Here is a 22,729-nt window from a genome sequence, read left to right as displayed (position 1 = left end):
CTTCATGTCAAACGTAATGCATCCGCCGCTGCTCCCTGGCCCATCGTCCTAGAAGACCAGCCTCTTTGTCCTGCCCGAGGCCTCTCATTTAGTCCTACGGCCACTGGCTCCCAGCCAAGGCTCTGGTCTGCATCTTGACATCCCTCCCCAAGCATCAGAAAGGCAGGGAGGGGGCGCCTGGGTAGCGCAGTCGTTAAAGCGTCTGCCTTCGGCTCAGGGCATGATCCTGGCGTGCCGGGATCGAGTCCCACGTCAGGCTCCTCTGCTGTGAGCCTGCTTCTTCCTCTCCCACTCCCCCTGCTGTGTTCCCTCTCTCGCTGGCTGTCTCTCTCTGTCAAATAAATAAATAAAATCTTTAAAAAAAAAAAAAAAAAAAAGAAAGGCAGGGAGGAGCTGGGGGTTCAGAGCGGGTGAACAGACAAAACCCTGCCCTGCATGGCCCACCTCCGAGCCTCCTTCAGCGTCTCGATATTTCACCATCAGCGGCTGGGGAGGCGGAAGCTGTTTGTAAGAAAAGGCCCTTTCAGAGTCAATTGATCGAAGTTTGATAGGAAGCCGCAGAAATTTCCTGGTGGTTGTTTCTCCTCTGACAGCAAGAGCCTAGCTAGGAGCAGAGGCGTGTTGTTGCCTGACGGGAAATCAGTAGGCGCGCCCTCCCCTGCGTCCTGCCCCTGCACTCTTCTCCCCTCCCCTCCAAGCAGAAACACCTCTCAGAGAACTGGATAGACAGAGGCTAATTGGGAGCAGGAAAGAAACTGCAGGAAAACTAATGAGGAAGTGTGTAAGTGGACATGCGCTGAGATGGGCTTTGAGAAGCCATCACGTCCATCTCCCTGCCTCAGGGTCGTGTCCTGCCTCAGGGTCGTGTCTCCACGTCACACTCAACTCATCCCTGACCTGGGGGCAGGGGGAACTTAGGATAAAGAGACCAGACCTCTCTCCTTTAGCTGTGTCTCTAATGACAGTTCTTCCTGACACCTAACCTCAATCCCTCATGCTGCAACTTGAGCCCATCTTCCCCTTTCAGTGCAGAAGGAGACTATACATTGACCATTCTCCATGTGTCAGTGGCCTCTGCTCCTGGATGTCCAGCTTTAAGTTATCCTTGTACTTGATAAGTCCTGAGGAAACAGGCCAGCAAGTATGGGGGCCATTTGGCTCATTGAAGACAAGAAACTCTAAGTCTGGATTCTGAAATCATTCTTTCTGAAGAAAACAAATCAGTGCCGCAGCACGCCTGGAGAGGTGATAACTTGCTCTTTTGCCTGGAGCACGTCACTCACCTTCTGGGGACCAACTCCTTTATCGGTCGAATAAGGGAGGTGTATGGGATCGGAACAGCTCTGAGGGCCTTCCACCCCGACAGCCTCCTCCCGGCCCATGCTGAGACAGCTGGGTCTTTGCTCTGGGAATGGATATGTGCAGGTGCTCCCGATGGCCTCCTTACCTGCCGCAGACCTTGACTGGAGAGGCAAACAACACAGAAGCCAAACAGCTGAGCCCCAAGCAGAACAGGGAACCATGTGGCAGCCTTTAGCTGGAGTAATATGGCCTTGAATTAGTTCTCAGCCAGCCTTGCAGGAAGAGAGGGCTTTCTCCCCGACCCCCCCCTGTAGAGAAGTAGGAGAAGTGAAGAAATACCCCCATTCACCCACACTTAAGCAGCCCCCCTCAGAGCCGGCATTACCCCTTCCTCAGCCCTCACCGTAATTCGGATGCCTGATGTCAGAGCTCTGTGTTTACAAGCTCGCTCATCTTCTCTGGGCCTTCATGACTCTCTGACAATATTTACTGTTGTGCCCACTTTATAGATGTGAACACTGAGGCTTGGAGAGGTGAAACTTGCCCAGGTAAACACAGCTGGAAAGCGGTGGCCCTGAGACTCAAGTCCCATCTTTGGGACTCCAGTTTCACGATGATCTGAAGCCCTCCTTTCTCTTCACTTAGGCCTCCTTTAGACTCTGGAGTGGACACAAAATCCAGACAGAGCCCCCTCCCCATTCCGCAAGGAGAGACCATGCCCTCCTCTTCTGTAAAACCCCTCTCTGGGAAGGTGGGCTGTGAATTATTCAGTCTTCTGCACCGCCTGCTTCCTGAAGAGCAAATGGCCATCTCTGCCCCAGCTCTGACTCCAGAGGTCCTCCTGTCTGACCACAAGGACTATTCCTGCCTTTGCCTGGCCTGTTGGAGCCCCAAACTACCACCTGGCAGGGGAGGGAAGAGGCAGGACCATTCTTTGGGAGGTGAGGTGGGGGCAGAGGGTTCATAGAATTCCATCTCCCAGAATCAGCCCACCGACCACTCAGAGTAAGCGGTATTACTTCTCCTGTGTTATGATGAAAACGCAGGCTCGGAGAACTAATTAAAGGTCCCAAGGCCATGCAGCTAGTAACTGGGGAGGCCACCAAGCAGCCCCAGGTCTGCTTCCGGACACAGCACAGCATCCCCGGCCTGTGGGCATGGTCACTGAGGCAGCGTGTCAGCCCTCAGCAATGCCGAGTACCTGTGGAACCCAGCGGCCGGCCTCGTGAACAAGTACAGGCGGAGAAACGCTTCGTGCTGAGTACGCTCCGCCAGCCTCTCCCAGTGATCATGTCCAGTAAATGCAAATTAGCCCTAATGGGAGTCGGAAATAAACATACTCACAAGTACAGCTGCCTTTCCTCCCCTTCCCCCCAGCGCACACAAGCTCACACGCCATGCATTCCAAAGTCAAATGCAAATGGTATTTTCAATTACCTACCAGATTTGGGTTATCCACGCCTCTGGCCACGAGCATTAATGCCCATCACAGGGAGCTGACTGGCTCTAAGACACAACCAATACATTTCACCTCAAACGAGCAATGAAGACCTTACCCCATCCACTCCTCAGAGCAGCTAATGGGCTATTCCTGAGCGACACATTTGCATCTGGACCAATATATGCAGCCCTTCCACCCCAGCCTGCTGCACCGTGACAGAGATGCAGATCTGAGCTGAAACCCGTATATTCTGACTCAGGCTGATACCAGGACACCCACAGCGACTCAGTGCTGCCCCATCTCTTTGTATAGAGCAACCGCTGTGCACAGAACACTTTCCACGACGAGTCAATTGCTCATCAAAGGGGAAGGGGAGCCTGGGAGGAGAGATGGCACAAAGAAGGGAGGTGATTAAGGATCCAAGTGTCGCTAGCCTAGACAGAGGGGTGATTGAAGGTGGACAGTGGGGAGCACAGAGGGTAAGAGACTTGTCCGAGGTCTCAGCAAAGCCCAGGGATACCAGCTGCCCTGGGTCCCAAACTCGGTGATTCAAATGCCTTTCGCCATCTCCAAACAAGCAATGTCCTTATGAGCCCCAATCGCAGTATCTCCCGAAACTGGCCCGTGAGTCCAACATGGAGTGCCAGCGGGACCTACTATGTGGGAACATAGTAGGTACTCAATACATCATAGTGGTTATTAGTGTTTTCTAGATCTGCCTCCTCTCAAAGCATCCCCATAGTTTTTCCTGCCTGTACCCCCTTCACTGGGCATCTCTTCTTTCTCTTCTTACTCTTCTCTCATGTATTCTGTGCTCATCTGTTGAGCGCCAGCTCTCTGCCAGCTCTCAGCTGGGACAGGAAGGACAAGGAGGAATATGACAGGGCTGCTCCCCACAGGAAGTCACCCCAGCTCGGCTCCTCCACCAGCCACCCACGAATCCCATGCAGCAGGACTGAAGGGGAGGGGAGGCTCCCACCCAGCTCGGCTCCCACCTTGAGTACAGGCTGAGGCACCGTGCTGGACCCCAGACACACAGAGGCAACACTGCCCTGCAGACGCTCAGTCATAGTCCAATGGGGTCTGGAGGAGGCGTTTCCGCAAACCCTGAAGGTCACATAGGTGTCCACGAGTCAGAAAGGAAGGGACAGGCATTCCAGGAAGACAGAGCAGCACCCCCCCACACTTTCTAGGGATGTGAGGGTAACTACACAATGGGCTAACTCTGGGGAGAGAACCTAGCACAGCGGCTGGCACCCAGGAGGTTTGTAACTACTCCCGTTGTTAAGCGGAAAGATTAGGAAACTCTGAGGAGCACCTTTCTCCATTCCAGGCCAGTACCCCCCCCCGCCCCCACCTGCCCAGTCTTGTACCCTGTCACAACTTATGTGCCCTCTATGGCATCCTGGGCAGATCTGATAAGGTCATTCAAGGCCACTGTCTACAGGAGACCCGGGCTCTTTCTGTGTTGTTTCTCCTGTATCACATATTAGCATCCCACTTGAGCTTTATGGAGATGTAATTGACTTCTATAAACATTGTGTAAGTTTAAGGTATACAGTGTATTGATTTGGTACATTTAGCATACCAGGAAATGACGAGTACCCCTGCATTAGCTAACAGCTCCAACCAATCACATAATGGCCATTTCTTTTTTTGTGGCAAGGATATGGAAGATCTTTTCTCTTAGCACCATTCCAATATATAATACAGTATTATTAGTTATAATCACCACTCTGTACATGAGATTCCCCAGAACCTGTTAGTAACTGGAAGTTAGTCCCCTTTGACCAATATCTCCCCATTTCCCCCCCTCCAGCCCTTGGTAACAATCACTCTACTGTCTCTCTGAGTTTGGCTCTTTTTAGATCCCACATATAAGTGACATCATACAGGATTTGTCTTTCTCTGTCTGACTTATTTCACTTGAACATAATACCTTCCAGTTTCATCCTGTCGAAAATGGCAGGATTTCCTTCTTTCTCATGGCTGAGTAATATTCTGCTATATATATAATCTTCATTCTCCGTATCCAAAACATATGAAGAACTCATACAACTCGATAGAAAAAAAATTTTTTTCAATGCGCAGAGGACCTGAATAGACAGCTTTCTAAAGAAGACATACAGAGGCGCCTGGGTGGGTCAGTTGCTTAAGGGGCTGACTCTTGATCTCAGTTCAGATCTTGATTTCAGGGTCATGAGTTCAAGCCCTGTGTTGGGCTCCATGCTGGGTGTGGAGCCTACTTAAAAAACAAACAGACAAACAAACAAACAAAAAAAAAACAGAAATAAAAAGCTTACAAATGGCCAATGGCCATATAAAAAGGTGCTCAACATCACTAATCATCAGGGAAATGCAAACCAAAACCACCATGAGATATCACCTCACGCTTATTAGAATGGCTGTCACCCAAAAGACAAGAGATAACAAGTGTTGACAAGGGTATGGAGAAAAGAACCCTCATGCGCTGTCGGTGGGAATGCAAACTGGTGCAACCACTGTGGAAAACAGCACGGAGGTTCCACAAAAAATTAAAAATAAAACTACCGTACAATCCAGGAATTCCACTTCTGGGTATATATCCAAAGGAATTTAAATCAGGATCTCATGGAGATATCTGTACTCTCATGTTCATGACAGCATTATTCACAGCAGCCAAGACATGGAAAGGATGCCAAAGGTTGAATGGATAAAGAAAATGGGATCTAAAGATACAATGGAATATTACTCAGCATGAGAAAGAAAGAAATCCCAATGGTTACACGGAACCACAAAAGACCCCGGATAGCCAAAGCAATCCTGAGAAAGAAGATAGCCAGAGACATCACACTTCCTGATTTCAAACTATACTCCAAAGCTATAGTAATCAAAACAGTATGGTCCTGGTATAAAAAGACACAGGGATCAGTGGAACAGAGTAGAAAGCCCAGAAATAACCCCATGCATATACGGTCAACTGATACTTTACGGGGGAGCCAAGGAAACTCAATGGGGAAAGGACAGTCTCTTCAATGAGTAGTGTTGGGAGAACGGGATAAACACAGGGCAGAAAAATGAAATTGGGCCCGCATTTACACCACTCACAAAAACAAACTCGAAATGGATTAAATACTTAAACACAAGACTTGAAGCCCTAAAAGTCCTAGAACAAAACATAGGGGAAAAGCTCCTTAGCATTGTCTTGACCGCAGTTTCCTGGGTAAGACACCGAAAGCACAAGTAAAAAAGCAAAAACACATTAAGTGGGACTACATAGCAAAGGAAACCATCAACAAAAGGAAAAGGCAACCTACAGAAGGGGAGAAAATATTTGCAAATCGTATATTTGATTGAGCTTTCTTGACCCTCTGCCTTGACTCATGGGAACAACCCATTTAACAGGAGAGAAGGCTTTGGGCCTTCTCAGCACCATTCACCTTCTTGCAGACCTGGCTTGCGGTTACCACTTCGAGTACCTGCTATGTCCCAGCTCTGTTCGAACATTGTCTCCTTCAGTCCTGCACTATGCGAGGCCCATTTAGCTCCACTTTACAGATGAGGAAACTAGAGCTCGGGAAGATTTAGAAACGTGTCCAAGGTCACCCCGTCACACAGTTCCCAGCTCCGTCTGAGAGCTAAGACTGTGCTCTTTCCTCACCCCACACACATTGCTCCCCTGGGGCCGGAGACGTAAGAGTTGGGTGGCCCCGAACACTTGCAAACACTGGCTCTGGGGATAACCAGAAGTCCTTCCCTGCCCTGGTGAACCAGAGCACAGAAGAGGGCTCATCATCTCCTCTATGCCAGCTACCCAAGCTCTTCTCCTGAGGGGCTGTGTTCTGATACAGAGCACTTTGGTGCCAAAACCACCCCCCAGCCCCATCACAATAGTGATGAGAAAAAGGGGACACTCAGAGAAGAGGCCATGCCCCCACCTCCTATGAGTATCACCCCTGCAGTGGACGCCATGATGTTTCACCCAGATTCCCCTTCCCCCTTCAGGACAGAAGAAGAGGAGGGCTCATTCCCTAGCTGCCAGAGTGTCAGAGATGGCCAGCTCTGCTGAGTCTCTCTCTGGGGACCACCTGTGACTAAAGGGAGGGAGCTCCCTTCCGATGACCAGCCCCCACAGAGTGTAAGGCCAGCCCAGAAGAAGACATCCTTAAGGGCCGTCCCAGAGCCCCAGCTCCCGTAGGATCTGCTGAGACCTTCACAGTGCTGCTCTAGCCGGTCTGGCCTCCATCACTCCCATTAGGGGCTGGTCCAGAGAGCCCTCCGCACTAAACGTCCTCAGATCTCTACCTCAGAGTGGGCTTACTGGACCCCAACTCACAACAACCCCCCCACCACCACCACCCCCGAGCTGCCCAGAAGCCACACACAGCCAGATTTCTCCAAGCAATGCCCTGGAGTCGCAAAGAGGCAACAGACTTTTTCTGTCTTCCATGGCAGCATCCCGAAAGATTGTGAACAGTCACCCATAAAATGTACCCTCTCTATAGAAAATGAAATGCAATGCTCACCACCTTCAGAGGAGAAACGTGGTCTCTGTGTGTGTGTGAAAAAACAGGAAGATAGGAGATTTCCAAAACATCTATAATGCTAAACTGTAGATGAGCATTAAGACAACTTTTTGTAATGAATTCTTAAAGTGTTGCCCTTTTTCAGATTTAGAGGCTAGAGGCTTGTGCTTTTTCAAAAACAGGTTCTGATCAGAAAAAAGACCAACATTCCTCTTAGGATTTTGGCAACTAGCAGATTTGGTAAATTTGCATAAATTTGCAAGGTACATTTCGTGGTTTTCTGGGATTCCCTGCACTGCATTTGGTGGCAAGAGGCCTAGAGAAAGCCCTTTGCTCTTCTCCTTGCTTGGCACGCTGCCGTCTGGTGGCAGCGGCCTCGGTGGCAAGGGACAGCATCTTTTGTCTCCTCACATTCATCTCTTTCCTGAGCAGGTGGCTTGCACGTCTCGGCTCTGTCTCTTCTGCCCTTTGCCTGTCTTTCCCTATGTGTTCCCCTCCCTGGACTTTGTCCCTGTCACTTCTCGTCTCCTCCCCCAGCCTTCCCCTGGCTGCTCCAACCCATGGTGACATGGAACCACAGGCACGTTTTCATCACGCCAAAGCGGCATTCCGAATCTCTCATTTTAAAAGCCAATTATTGGATTTTCTTCTGTTGATTTTGTAAATCCCTTAATGAGGTGACCCTTTCTCCCGCACCCCTCTATTTCTGTGATTACTTCTGAGGCTGCAGGTACTGGTAGGAAGGCTTCCTCCTGGCCTCATTTCCCTCCTTAGCGAAAGCCACACAGCTCCTCGAGGAGGCTGATTTGCCAGATGGGAGCCCGTAGCAAAACCAACCATATCAGTTCTGCTTTCTATTTATGGGACCGGTTTGGACACTCCTGAGTCCCACTAGCCTCTTGCTGGGTCAGGATGGCTGCCTTGAAGCTGTGAAAGGGACAGAAGGCACAGAGAGAGTGCTCATTCATAAGCAGCCACACAGCACTGAGGTTAGGACTGGGCCTCTGGGCTCACAGGGCCCACTTATGAGTTGCGTAACTGGTCCCAAGTGAATGGGCCTCTGTGCCTCAGTTTCTCCATCCTTACAATGAGGATATTCGAGGGCCCACAGCATGAAGCTACTGTGAGGTTTAAACATGTAAATGGCAGCCCATGCTGCCATGATAGGTTTCTCCCCCAGACCCAGCCATAGTGAGCAGGTGAACCCCAAAATCAAGACAAGGTCAGAACTAGCTGGAGAGATTTGCCAGACATGGCGAGGCAGCCACACGCCCGTGCTTCCCGCAAGCACACGGAGAAGGGGGGCTCCCCTTGCCTTGTGAGCTGGGAAAGGAGCAAGTCCCTTCCTTGGCAGGATGACCCACATCCCAGGTGGCCCAAGGAGGATACCCACACCCTCGGCTTGTCTTCCTCTCCTGCCCCTGCTTGTGCCCAACAGTCCTACTGCACACTCCCCCACTGCACACTGTTCCTTTTGCTGCTGCTCTCACGGGATGCCCTTTCCCTGGTGGCTTCTCCCTCTGGCCACTGACGGGGCCACCTCACGCCTGCCACGCTGACTGTCCACTCACCAGTCACACATCACCCACCATCACCCAGTGCCAGGCATCCCTGTGGACACACACACACACACACATGCACACACATGCACACACATGTACACATGTATGCATGCATGCACACACGTACACACGCACTTCTGTGTGCATGGAGCCTGCTGTCTGCTGCCCTCCCCCTCCGCACCAGCCTTCCCTCCCTCTGCTCTTATTACATCCTGAGACTTATTTTCTGCTCAGTATTAATGAAACATCATCTCCTTGCAAAAGCCCCTCACTGATGAGATGGCTCCGACCTTCTTTCTGGGTTTAATTTGAAATAAACAGAAGGCTCACCCTTCCTAATTTGAGGGGGGAAACACGTGACTTGGTTTGACTCGGCCCCCGCCAGCATCTGTCTCCCCTGCCCTCACCCCACCACAGTAGCCCTCTCCTCCCTAGACGGTCCCCTGCCCATCCCCATCTGTCTCCATGAGGCCTTTTGGCCTCTAACCTCCTCGTCATCACTGTGGTGTCATCAGGAGGCAAGGTGCTGACCATGACATCTAGGGAGGCCGAGGCCGGGGGCACAGAGCAAGTACAGAACAAGGGATTGAAACAAGCTATTTCCTGTGCAACGTGCGGCTCTCTGTTTCCACGTGGAGTGAGTTACTGAACTATGACAATGGTATCAAGAGCTCACACATACTGTGTGCCAAGCTTTGAAACAAGGCACTTGGAGCAACTCATTTAATCAGCAATGAAACAGATACTATAATATCTATGACCTAGACAATATCTTGCAAAGAGAATTAAGCGATTTGCCCCCAGTCGTGCAGCCAAGAGCCGGGAGCCAGGAGCCGAGCCAAGCACTCTGCCTCCCTTCTTCTCCCCTGCACATCAGGAGCTCCAAGGGAGAGGTGGGCTTCCCGGTGTCCTGAACCTTTTCAGGTCCCTGGAGTCAGGGGACCTCTGAGATGAGCTGGTGCCTCAGTTTCCACATTTGTAAAATATGCATAATAATTGTATCTACCTTATACAAGGTTGCTGTGAGGCTTGAATGATTACTTCCAAAGTACTAGAAGAGTTCTAGAAGTATTGTAAGTTCTGGAAGGATTGTAAGCCCTGTATCCATCAGCATTAGCTAGTACCCATCATTTTTATTGTTTTCGTATTATGGTGTCCAAGGTAATGTGCTAGGTGGCGGGGAAAATGCACCAGGCATCAAGACTCCTCCTCTGGAGTGGTAGGGAACCTGAAACAGGTCCACAAATAAATGTAACGCAGACTGCGGTGAGCACCGGTGTAAAAGGTACAAGCACAGTGCTAGCGAGAGAGGGGGAATTTGCTTCCGACGCAGCCAGGTCAGGCACCTGTCAGCAAGTACTTTTTTTTTAAAAGATTTTATTTATTTATTTGACAGAGATAGAGACAGCCAGCGAGAGAGGGAACACAAGCAGGGGGAGTGGGAGAGGAAGAAGCAGGCTCACAGCACAGGAGCCTGATGTGGGGCTCGATCCCATAACACCGGGATCACGCCCTGAGCCGAAGGCAGACGCTCATCCGCTGTGCCACCCAGGCGCCCCCCTGTCAACAAGTATTGCCCTAGCTCTCACTATAGGCTGGATACTAAACACGGGAATGGAAAAAAGAACCTAATAAGGACTGGCCTTAAGGACCTCACAGCCATTGGGACAGGCAACAGCCATGGCTCATGGAGGTGGCCTATGGCCCTAGGACTAGTGAGAGGTGGGGGCTAAGTCAGGAGGGGACTTCTTAGAGGGGGTAACACTAACCCAAGCCTTAGAGAATGACCAAGAGTTAACAAGGCAAAGGTAGCCTTTGAGCTAATTGGAGAGAGGCTGGGATTCCAGCCAGTTAAGACTCAGAGTAAGGATATTTCCTTCCAGAGGGAACTTCACAAGCAAAAGCAACTAGTTCTAAAAGGGCAGGCTGTCCTTGTGGAGAGGTGAATGGACCAGTCCAACTAAAGTATGAGAGAAGAAGCTGGAGAGACAAGGCTTCATTTGGACAGTCTTGTAGGAGCAAGCCAGGCAGTACGTTACTACTGAATGTATCAGTTAGCTTCTGCTGTGTAACAAACCACCCACAACTTCGGGATTTACTGAAGTCAGTGGTGTGGCTGAGCTCAGCTGAGATGGCTCATCTCTGCACCATATGGGGTCAGCTGGGCTCCTACATGCCTTTGTAGCCAATTAGCAGGAGTGGCCTCACCCTCATGGGCACAGAATGGGGGGGGGGGGACAGGAGGGAGGAGTAGCCAAGCCAGGCAAAGCAGCATGGGATTACCCTGGGGGGGGTGGGCATCAGGGTCTTCACCCAGTGCCTGGTGACCTCTAATTTTCCAAGGCGACAGAGCACCAGACTTCTAAGCCCCAAGCACTCTGCCATCATCTTTCAAGGGAATGAGCTCTGTCTGCTTGGAGAACCAACAATGTACCCCATTCATGCAACGTTGGACTGTTTATAAAGTGCCCTGCCACACTGCATCTCACCTGATCCTGGCAACTACACCGTGAATCTGGCTTCATTATATTCCCTATTTTACAGATGAGGAAACTGAAGCCCAGAGAGGCTATGCAACTTGCCCAGGACCACAAGCTAATAAGGGACCCAGCATTTGAACCCAAATGGCTTGACCTTCAAGTTAGCCAAACAAAGGGAGCGGGACAATTGGAGAAGAGTGACTTATTCCAAGAATTGCAGGTCATTCTTATTCACAAGAGGAATTTTAGTTAAAAATGGGTGAAAAATGAGGCTGGAGAGGTTGGCAGGAGCAAAGAAGTTCAGACTTTGTCCAGATGGCAGTGGGGGACCTTTGAATGCTTTTTTTTTTTTTTTTAGATTTTTATTTTATTTAACTGATAGAGAGAGAACACTAGCAGGGGGAGTGGCAGGCAGAGGGAGAGGGAGAAGCAGGCTGCCCACTGAGCAAGGAACCTGATGTGGGACTCAATCCCAGGACCCTGGGATCATGACCTGAGCTAAAGGCAAACCCTTAACTGACTGGGCCCCCCAGATGCCCCTCTTTGAATGATTTTAAACAAAGGAATGCTAGATATTCAGCAAATGGCAAGTGAATGGGTGGGCGAATGGGGTGGATGACTAGACATTTGTAAAGATCACTCTGGGGACAGTGTGGAGCATGGGGAGAGGGGTTAAGTATTATAATCCAAGCAAGAAATGCTGAGGGCCTGAGCCAGGAAGACTGTCGGGAATGGAAAGAGAGAAACAGACGTGAAAGGTATTTCAGAGAATTCACCAGGACAGTTAGCAATGCAGGATGAAGGAGAGTAGAATGCAGAAAGACTTGCCAATTTCTGGCTTTGCTAACTAAATGGTGATGCCATTCCCCAAAGTGGGGACCATGCATTTTGGGGATTTGTCTGCACACAGATGTCGGCTGAGTTCCGCAGGAAAGTGATGTGCTTCTCCCTAGACAGTGCGTAGAACGGCAAGGGCCAGGCAAGAGCAAACCCTTGGCAAGACCAACAGTTAAGGGTGGGAAAAAGACAGAAAGGCACATCCAGGAAGGACAGGAGAAAACCAGAAGGGCATCCTGGAGGCCAATTTAGGATCTAGCTATGCCTCACCTGGTCTTATTTTCTTCTTAGTGCTTATCAGCATTATATTTGATCAACCCAACATTACGTTACATATTCGTTTTTACTGTCCATCTTTCCACCAGGGCAGGAGCCCTGAATTCCCAGGGCTTCACACTGGGCCTGGCACCTAGTGAGTGATCAGTACAAATTTTCTGAATGTAAGTTGAACTGGCACTGAGAAGCAGTTCTGCAAAAGCCCACACATCCCCAGTCCTGTGTGGACGTCCTGCAGTTCTGCACTTTGGCCATGAGGTGGCGCATCACGGGGAGCGAGGAAACGGGAGGCGGGGGGGGGGGGGGCGGGGGGGGGGTTACCGGTGGCCCAGAACCTGACAACAGGGCACAATGGAAAAAGTGAGCAGTGAGTGGATCTGAACAGCAAAAATCATTCATCTACTCTCTAGCCGACCCCTCTCAAGCACCAACTGCAAGCCAAGCCTGTGCTCCCGAGAGCCCTCTGAAATTGGGTTGGGGAGGGGAGGCCACAGGCAGAGGCAAAACCCATCCTACATCAGCATGGGGATATAGGACCATGATGAGGACAGGACGGTTGGTGGAAAGGGCTCTGAAAGGTTACTGCAGCTTCCCGTGTAGGTCTGTAGGCTGCCCTGACCCTAGCGGATAATGTTATGGGGTCAAACACACCAAGATCTGAATTCCAACCGTATCATTTATCTGCTGTGTTGCCTTAGCCAAGGGATTTGCCCTCTCTGAACCTGTTTCCTGCTCTCCAATATAGAGATCCCAATAGTACATGGGTTTTTTTGTTTTGTTTTGTATTTATTTATTTATTTATTTATTCGACAGAAATAGAGACAGCCAGCGAGAAAGGGAACACAAGCAGGGGGAGTGGGAGAGGAAGAAGCAGGCTCATAGCAGAGGAGCCTGACATGGGGCTTGATCCCATAATGCCGGGATCACGCCCTGAGCCGAAGGCAGACGCTCAACTGCTGTGCCACCCAGACGCCCCCCAATAGTACATGTTTTGAAGGATAATGAGGATAAAATAAGAAGGCCTTTGGCACGGTGTCTTTCACATAGCACCCAAACTAAATGTTATTCTTAAAAATTGGACAAAATAACCAATATCTGCATAAGTCTTTACAAAGTGCTCTCTCTGCATTCTTCATATCATAAAAGTAATCCTCATAATCATCCTGCAGGTATCTTTATTACCCCACTTTCCAGATAAGAGGACGGGGGTGGTCAGGTTAGGGAACTTGTCTGCCGTCATGCAGCTTGTAAAGTAATGGACTCAAGCCAGATTCAACTGAGCAAACATATCCAGGGGATCCCCTGCGAGGCAGGCGCGAGGCCAGGTGACAGGGATCCAGGATGGGTGAGGTTGCAGCCTAGGGAAGAGACAAGCATCTGCAGATCACTTCCATAGACTATCTCGCTTCCGAGACAGAAGGGTGCCCAGGAGGCTACGGGCTCAAAGACAAAGGTCATTTGGCTCGAGCTTAGCGGTGTCTCGAAGGCAGGGGCAGAGTGACCCCGGAGAAGATGGGAAATGAGAACTCCAGCATTCCAAGTTCAAGAAATGCTCTGGGCAAAGAGCCTGCTGTGGCACAAGTTCATGCTGGGCTCTGACGTCAAACCCACGTTCCAGCACGCAGCATACACCCTCTCTCTGACTTAAGTCCCAGGAAGTCGTGGAGGGAGAGGCCGCCAACAAAGGGACAAAGGCCCCCTGTGTGCTCTCATGGTCCAATGAGCTTCTCCTTCAAAGCACTCATCAGTTCGTGATTATTCTAGGAGCCCCCTGGACCAGTGCTCCTCACACGCTGTTGTGCATACAAATTACCCGGGATCTTTTTTTCAATGCCGGTTCAGATTCGGGAGGTCCTGGGGTAGAGCCCAGGGGTCTGCATTTCCAAGGAAGCTCCCCCGTGATGCAGATGCTGCAGGCCCGTCCTGGGCACGTGCTCTGAGTCATAAAGGTCTCCCCGTCAGCTCCCCGAGGGCAGGCTGTGTTTGGTATCCCTCAACCACTCTATGCTCAGGTTGTGACAAGGAAGAGGCTGAATGGAAGGAAGGAAAGGATGAAGGCCGGCGGGAAGAAGGGAGGGAAGGAGGAAATGCTGAATGCTGGCTGGCCTGCAGGCCCGAAGCTAGAGACAGGGATGGGCTGCTTAAGAGCAGCCCAGACGGCCCCCGGGGGTCCTGCCTCCGTGGGATCCGCGTTGGGACTCCCAGCATGAACTAAGCCCACTGTGAACCCCAGCCGGGTCCCTGGGGCCTGGGGCTGAACACCGATGCCGAAACACAAGGAAGGGCAGTGCCAGCAGCCAGCCTCCTCCTGATCTGTCACCATGCCCAGCCTTCTCTGCAGCCTGTGAGCCAGATGAACCGGGCTGGGCTCCCTCCTCCACCAGAAGGAACAGTGCTACCTGCAAACAGCCTGAGAAGCACCCCACTCCCACCCCCACGCCCTCCCAGCCCAGGCTGCCCTCTCCAGCAAGGGCAGGAAGCAGCCCGTCCCCCAGTGTCACACGATAGAGTTTCTGCACTGCTGTCCCAGAGAGGGCTGGCAGGCTCCCCCTCTTTGCCACCCCCCAATACTCATCCACCACTCCCAACTCTACCCCCACCACACATACACATACACACACACACACAGAGTGTGTGCTGACCCCAGAAATCAATGCCCATGACAGACCTCCTACCCAGCAATCCTCTGTTTACTCAACAAATCTTGCGCTCCTACTGTACGCCAGGCACCGATCCAGACCCAGAAACACTCAAAGACCAAGACGGACAAAGTCCTTTGTGGTCAGGAAGCCTCCTTTGTAATAAGGGGAGACAAACAATAAATGAACCCGGTGATAAAGAAAATAAAGTGGGGGGAGCTCGCAGAGAGGAATGGAGGGGGGGGCTATTCCACAGGGCGGCCAGGCCTCGCTGAGGATGTGACATTTCAGCTGCTCCCTCCTTGACAGGAAGAAGCTGGCAGGACAAGGATACAGAATAGAGACTGCAGGCAGAGAAGAGCCAGGGCCAGGCCTGGGCCGGGGGTGAGCTTGGCTGGTTGGGCAAACAGAGAGGCAGTGGGCAGGGTCCCATGGAGGGGGGAGGAAGTCGGTCGCAGAGGCAGCCTAGGGCTGAAGGGGCAGGTGCTAGGAGGAGTCGAACTGTGTTCTAGATGGAACGTGAGCCCTGGCAGGGTCGGACAGAGCAAGGACACACCTGGAGTCACGTTTCTCTCCACCGCTCCCAGAGAATGCAGTGTGTGTGAGGTGGAGACCCAGAAGTGCCCTCCAAAGAGCTCAGCGTCTGTGAGGGGCTCTGCCGTCCACTAGGGGCAGGAAGGTGGCCTGGCTGACCTGCTCTCCTCTGGCAGCCATTGGGCAGCATGACCCTCCACGTCCCTGCTGCTGGCCTTTGTTGGCTGGGGTGTCCCATCGGCCATCTGTGGAAACCAACCCCCTGGGCTGACTGAGCCTCTGAGGAATCCCAGAAGCCTTAGGTGACCCACTGGATTTCGGAGGAAGCCCCCACATGCTGCCCTTGGCCTGGCACCAAGGGAATTTTCCCAGCCTGTTCTGGCAGGGTTGGCCAACCGAGCAAACCAAGACCACCGAGTCAATGAGCTTGACACTATCGTTACTGCCTAGGCTTCCTGCGAGCAATTCCAGAATAGGGCAGACACCCTCTGACCCCAGCTCCACTTTGCCCTCTTGCAGCCAGTGTCCTGTGGGAAGGACGGTCAGATGGTCACCCCAGCGTATGCTCTAGTCCAGAAGCCCAAGGCCTTCTAATCATGGAAGCCCTTCTTAGGGAAAGCTGTGGGGCTGGGTGGTGCTTCATCGGATTTTCGCCACAGAATCTCTTTATTTCCTACGAAGGTGTAAAGAACCTTAGTACAGAAAACAGAGGAAAGCTTTCCCTCCCTGTGGAGCCAGGACGTGCTTCCCAAGCCCATCCCCCTCCTCCTCGGCCCTCACCCACTGGTAACTTTGGGCAGCATTTGTGCTCTCTGGCCTCAGTTTCCTTCTCTGTCAATGCAGAACTCGATTCGGTCTCCCGACCTCACCTCGCCACTCAAGTCCCCTCGCCCCCCACACAGGGAGAGACGGGGCCCCCGCGTTGCACACACACGTGCATGGCACAGTCTGCAGGGCAGAGCACGAGGGGAGCCCCCCAGCTCCCGGATGACAGGAGGGCAAACCTCGAGGACCAAGCACCCCTACGATTGGGGGGCGGTAATTTGCGCCACGCGTGCCGGTCTGAGGCAGAGCCGTGGCCTCCCGGGCCAATGTCCAGCTCCCGGGCCCGGCTCTGCCTGGGGAGCACGCAGGGCTTCCTCCGGCGTCAGTCACCCAACAGTTAATGCATTTCTTCTTGACTGACAACCAGCACAACACCAAAACAGTCAACTATTTTTATCTCCGGATTAATCACAAAAGGCTAACGCTTCCACCTTCCCTGTGATTAAAAATTAGGAGACCAAACTCTATAGTGGTTCAGGATAATAACCAATCCTGGGAGGGTGATGTTTGAATAATGCATCTCCAGGCTCGGGCTGCTCGCGCCTCCCCCCACCCCACATCCAGCAGCCCCAGCTCTGGGGCCGGGTCTGAATGGAGAGGTAATGAGTCGCCCCCTTCCATCCACGCTACAGCTGCCAAGAGTGACTGTTGATTTCTATTCAGCCTCATGGCCCTCAAACCTCCTCCCCCCTCACCCACTCCCACCCTGCACACCCCAGCCCCATCCGCACCCCCTCCTACCCCATCTGGTGTGCAGCGAGGCGAAGGCCAATCAATAATGCATAGCTACATGAATAACCGCATGATAACCACTTATTTAGGAAGATATAATCAGGACCCATTCTGAGGATGGATGTGTGTGTGTGTGCGCGCGTGTGTGCGCGCCTGGGTACTCATGAAGCAGCGTCCCACTCCCCTCTCCCCTCCTCTGTGCTCCCTCTAATCCAATATTCCAAAACACAGGACTAGAACAGCAAGAAGGAAGCTTGGCCCCTCACTGCATTCGCTTTCTAGAAAGACCTCCTCGGGCTCTATGCTGTGATCACAGTGTGATAGGCACCTGAGCAAAGGCCCAGAGACAGTTCCTTCTCAAACCTGCTTAGGCTCTGGAACTCTCCTGATGCTTGGGGCCACCCCCAGAGATTGGAATTTACTTGGTCAGGGTGTGGCCTGCCAACAGCATTTTTAAAATCTCCCCCAGAGTATTATAATATGCAGCCAAGGTTGGGAAGCACTGTCTCAGACCCAAGAAATGTCAGCACCAGAAGGAACTATCCAGATCTCCTGTTGTCCTCTCGTGTTTTGTATCTGGTGAAATAAAACCAGGAGGAGGGACAGCCTTCCCCAGTTCACCTTCTGATTTAGGGCACTTTCCACAAGACCACACCCCCTGGCTCTTCACTGGGGAGTCCCATAGACAAGGATGGCCTGGTGTTTCTCCTATTCCTGGAGCTTCGAATGGTTCTTTCCAACTTCTCTGGCTCTCAAGCCCAGCCGGAGCCCCTCCATCCTGGACACCTACTGGAGAGAAAGCTGCCACCACAGAAGAAAGGGGGGCAAGACCCCCAGCACCGGCCCTCCCTGCTGGAAGGGGCCCAGCATTGCATAGAGCTAAAATTCCCCTCATCAGCAACTGTCACACCCACCCCCCTTTTGTGGAAAGCCTTCATTAGCCTCCCTTTTGCTCTCTGGCCACACCAGCACCCAGGCAGCCTCTGGCACTAATGAGGGAGTTTGGGGTGGGCGGGGGCGGGGGGGCCGTCCTGATCGTCCAGCCCACACGCAACATCTGCCTGAGCCCGGAGCCCCCTGGGGAAGCTGGGCAGGGTTGGATGAGACCAAACTGCCTCTCTGGGCCAGGATCTCCGGTGGAGTTCTGGGGCTGCTGATAGAATCTTGGAAGCCCCGAGGGTTTGTTTTTCCTCAGAAAATAGAAACTTGGGGGTTGGCACTCACTGGGCTATAGTTCAGAACCAGGCCTCCTCCAGGCCAGGAAGGAACGGGGACAGCCGGTAGCTGAAGGTGCTGCTTTCGGTGTTTACCTGGCCCCAGAGCCTCCTGGAGTCTCCTGGGTGCACTAGGAGAGTGGCAGCTGGGGGAGGCCTGGGAAGGGGAGGGAAGCCAGGCAGGTTGTGGGTGCGAGGCCCTGGGGGGCAGAGGCTGGAAGGCACAGCCTGCTGGGTCAGCACCAGCCTGGCACCGCTGTCTTCCCCAATCCCACCGTGCAGAAGCTTGCATGGGGCCTGGACAGAAGCAAGGACTTTGCCTGGCAACTGGGCAAAGAAGGCCTTTTGTGCTAGGACCCCAACCCATCATCACCCAATTTCCCCTTCATCTATTCACTCAGCAAACATGCAGCTCAGCCCTCCTCAGGCCTCCGGACTTGACTGACCCAGCCCCTCCCTGAGGGTGGGGTGGGGAAGCCCAGGGACTTCCCAGGTGGTCTCAAGGAGCCCTTCCGCTTCTGTGGTGTGTCTGTTTGTCCAGGGAGGAGAGGCAGGGAGCCACAGAGTCCTGAGACCCTCCATGTGTCCCTAAGCTCGAACATCAGAAGAGGTTCTATGACCTTAGGCTCGTCATTAAACTTCTCTGGGCCTCTCCTCCAAGTAATGGTCATCCGTCATCCTAAGTGCCCACCTACATCCCAGGGTCATCAAGGGGATCAAAGGGGTGACTCCCGTGGACTTGGCAAATGTTTGTGGAGTGTCCACCAGGGACTGGGTCCTGCGCTGGGTCGGGTGGGAGAGGCAGCCACTGTCGTGGTCATCTTCCCCGCCACGGCACTGCCCATCTCTCGGGAGCCGTGAGCCTCCAATCACCTGCTGTGAAATACAGTGGGAGAAGTGGGCAGTAGGATTCATCCTAACTCTGGGATGAGGCAGTTGGAGCCATTCTGGAAGAATCGAGTGCTAAGGAGGTGCCAGGGGTCGCACAGCCCTCTGAAACACTGTCTCAGCCTTGCAAGGTTGCTCGTCTGTCCCCTGTCCCCTGACCCTGCAAGGGCAGGGGCTGGCAGGGCGCTGCAGGTCTCAGAGGCCCTGGTTTGCAGCCCTGGCTCTGGTGCCCATTCCCCAGTGACCTTGATCAAGTCACTTAATCCTGCTGAGCCTCGATTTCCAGATCTGTGTAATTGGGATAACAATAATGTTTACCTTGCAAGACCATTGTAAGGATTAAATCAGACAACAGATGTGACAGTGCTTTGTTTAAAAAAAAGAGAGAGAGAAGTTAAAAAGGAAGAAAGTACAGATATTATCTCAGCAGCGGAGCTTTGCTTCCCGATCTGATCTGTGAAACGGAGCTAATGATGCCTGCCCTGTCCCCTCCCAGGCTCATCGTGAGCGTCGGATGAGATGATGGCAAGAACATCAGCTGCAAATAAACATGCAGTGCATATGTCAGGGATTATTGCTGTTGTTGCCATTATTGTTATAATACAAGGGGATTATACATTTTATTAAAGTATGATAATTATTGTTTGTCATCGGCTTCATAAAATCCACCCAGCCCAGCCTGCCAGCCCTGTCGGAGGGAGCAGCGCCCTCAGTCTGACCTCTCTACTCCTCTCTCCCCTCCCCACCCTTCAGTGCCACCTGATGACCCGGTCATCCTGGGGGGACCTGTGATCAGCCTGCGGGCGGGGGACCCCCTCAACCTCACCTGCCACGCAGACAACGCCAAGCCTGCGGCCTCCATCATCTGGTTGCGGAAGGGAGAGGTCATCAATGGGGCCACCTACTCCAAGGTGAGGCCTGGGGGCAGGAGGAGGGGCGGGGCCGCGCGGGGAGGGGCGGGGCCTCGCGGGGAGGGCCAGCTTTCCCCACCTCTGCCCCTCTTGCTCTCTGTGTGTGCTTTTTGACTCTCGTTCTTTGTTACCTCTCTGTGTCTTTTTCTCTCTCATTCCATGTCACTTGTTCCCTTTCATCCTATGTTTCTATTTATCTGACCTTTTCTGTCTCGCCGACTGTGTAACTGTTTTCCTCTCTTCTTTCCTGGGGTAATTGCTGGGCTTGGTCAAGAATAGAGTAAGGTCGGAGGAGGAAGCTCAGGGATAGAAGTGGCCAGGGCCTAGGGTTGCTAGATAAAATGCAGGACACCCAGTTAAATCTGAATTTCAGTATGAGTATATCCCAAATATTGCATGGGGCATAATTATGTGCCATACTGAGACTAAAAAATTATTCACTGTATATCCGAAATTCAGATTTAACTGAATGTGCTATATTTTTATTTGCTAAATGTGCCCAACTTTTCAGGGCTACCGGGTAAGGCCATTTAGGTTCTTCCCTGTCCAAGATGCCTGACTCAGGAAATCCAGCCCATAATCCCTTACCATGCCTTGCACCTGCTGTGCCCACCTGCAGGTGTGCCTTTCTGTAATTCACACAAGGTACCATGAGCCGGAAATGCCCTGAACTGGCCCCTGTATTAGGTAGGTTTTTATTTTCTACATTTGATGATGCTTTGACATCTCAAAGCCTTGCCGAGGAGGAGGGACTGCCTCCCCCAGGCTTAGCTAATTCCTAGAGATGGCAAACCACGTGCTGAGAACATGCCTTTGATATGCAAACCATCCTACACCCAGACCCTCACCACCTCCTTTCAGCCAGCTAGAAATCCCAGGTGCCAGCCTCCAACCCTAAATCCTCAGGGCCGGGGACTGGATAACTGGAGATCAGTCCTATAGCCTAGAGCTTGTGGAAATTATTCAAACCACCCAATCCTAAAACCTTTCAGCTGCTCACCCTGCTTTGTCCATTCTTTCCCACGAGAACCATGATAAAGGCTTGCAGCACGTTTTCCCCTTGCTCCCTCTGCATCCCGACCAACCCTGATGCATACCCTTGTGGCCCTATGTAGAGCAGAGAGCCCCCTCCTCTTGGCAGCTGTAACACACGACCTTCTTCATGGCAGTCATCTCCGGATCTGCGGGCCTCACCCTCCCTGAATAAAAATAAAATCCCAGGTACAGGTTAAAGCCGCCCCCACCAAACTCCACTCAAGGAAATTGTAAATAGAGTCCCAGACAGCGTTTATATACCACAGAGCCTTTAAAGATGAACAGGACCGTGGAGGATGGCTGGTCCGGTTCCCTTGATCTACAGATAGAAAACCAAGGCCTGAAAGAGAAGTGACTGCCCTTCTCAGTTGGGGAGTGGCCCGAACCACAGTCTCGTGGCAGCCAGGGCTGCGTTCCTTCCTGTGTTCCTCTCAGTACAGCTTTAGACCGAGGGGCAGCTGCTAAGAGGCCCAACCAGCACGCCCAGGCTCTGAAACTGGAGCTCCAGGCCCCCAGATCCCCAGCTCTCCTCTCCCTGTGGCTCTCCTTGGCTTCAGAAAGTGGGGAGATGTGTGACCTGTTCCCCACTCCCACCCCAGCTCCTCTTCCTGGGTCTTGAAAAGATAAGCAAGGCTTTCATCACCAGTGGGGGCTATAAGGCCAGAATGATGCTTCTCTGAGGGTGTGTCCTTCCTGCCCAAAGCGGACACCCCGCCGAGGAGTCAGCCCCAGGGCTGCTGATCAAGGCCGCACCCCCTTCTCAGCCCCCACCCAGAGCCTGGTGCCAGAACCCGGGACAAATGCCTTCCCTCTGGCACAAGTCCACCCAGGGGGAAGCTGCCCGTTGAGAAAGAAAACCCTCACTCACGTCCCGGACTGGAGCCACTCCTGTTGCATTATGAAATACAAAAGTACGGCAGAGGGAATATATCACTCAGACAAGGATGAAAAGGAAGGCAAGGGGTGTTCCTTCCCCTCTGGGCATTTGTCCATTCCCTCCCTGAAGTTGGGCCAGCCTGGCCCCTGCCAAGGTTTATATCCTGTAGAGGACACACCCCCATCTGGTGAAGAGAAAGGTCAGAGTCACCCTGCTGAGCCTGTCCAGGGGTCACCTCGCCCTGGCACGTTGTGTCCATGCGGAGAAGCCCCTCCGAGAGCCTGGCCCGGTGCCACAGCAGACCAGAGCTGGAGGCCATGCTCGCCGTCTGCCCCCCGCCCCCCAGCCCTGTTCACACCCCTGCAGGCCAACAACCAGTGTGACGGCACTGGGCAGCAAGGGGCCGGGGCTCCGGACCCTGCTCTGTGAACCTCAGGAGAATCATTCCTTGGGCCTCAGTTTCCTCTCCCGTAAAACAAAGGAGTTGGGTGAGATGCTGTATGAGTAGGCTTGGGCCGCCATAACGAAATATTACAGACCAGGGGCTTAAACGGCAGACATCTATTTCTCACCATTCTGGAGGCTGGAAGGCCCAGATCAAGTTGCCAGCAGGGCTGGTTTCTGGTGAGATCTGTCTTCCTGGCAGACGGTACCTTCCCTCTGTGTCCCCG

At 52.5% G+C, this 22,729-nt stretch overlaps 1 protein-coding gene and 1 long non-coding RNA gene across 4 annotated transcripts in view; one reads left to right on the top strand and one right to left on the bottom strand.

Annotated features, from left to right (window-relative positions):
- LOC130544550 (uncharacterized) overlaps nucleotides 1-22,132 on the bottom strand; it is an 83,670-nt gene extending 61,538 nt beyond the window's left edge. The window contains exons 1-4 of one of the 3 annotated variants that reach the window (XR_008960923.1): nucleotides 22,050-22,132; nucleotides 21,244-21,345; nucleotides 20,062-20,100; nucleotides 18,150-19,773 (exon numbers count right to left, since the gene is read on the bottom strand). This is a non-coding gene — a long non-coding RNA (uncharacterized LOC130544550). Of the gene's footprint in view, nucleotides 1-18,149; nucleotides 20,101-21,243; nucleotides 21,346-22,049 lie in introns of those variants that run through there. The other 2 variants (XR_008960922.1, XR_008960924.1) reach the window with 2 other exon arrangements.
- Nucleotides 1-22,729, top strand: part of KIRREL3 (kirre like nephrin family adhesion molecule 3) — a 534,044-nt gene that overhangs the window by 472,127 nt on the left and 39,188 nt on the right. Inside the window, exon 5 of the mRNA XM_026505424.4 lies at nucleotides 19,989-20,146. Coding sequence (XP_026361209.3) covers nucleotides 19,989-20,146 — 158 coding nt within the window. The remainder of the gene's footprint in view (nucleotides 1-19,988; nucleotides 20,147-22,729) is intronic.

Source organism: Ursus arctos, unplaced genomic scaffold (genome assembly GCF_023065955.2).
Source record: "Ursus arctos isolate Adak ecotype North America unplaced genomic scaffold, UrsArc2.0 scaffold_22, whole genome shotgun sequence".
NCBI classification, from domain to species: domain Eukaryota; kingdom Metazoa; phylum Chordata; class Mammalia; order Carnivora; family Ursidae; genus Ursus; species Ursus arctos.
The sequence above is the reverse complement of the archived record's forward strand: the minus strand, read 5'-3'. Positions and strand labels throughout refer to the sequence as shown.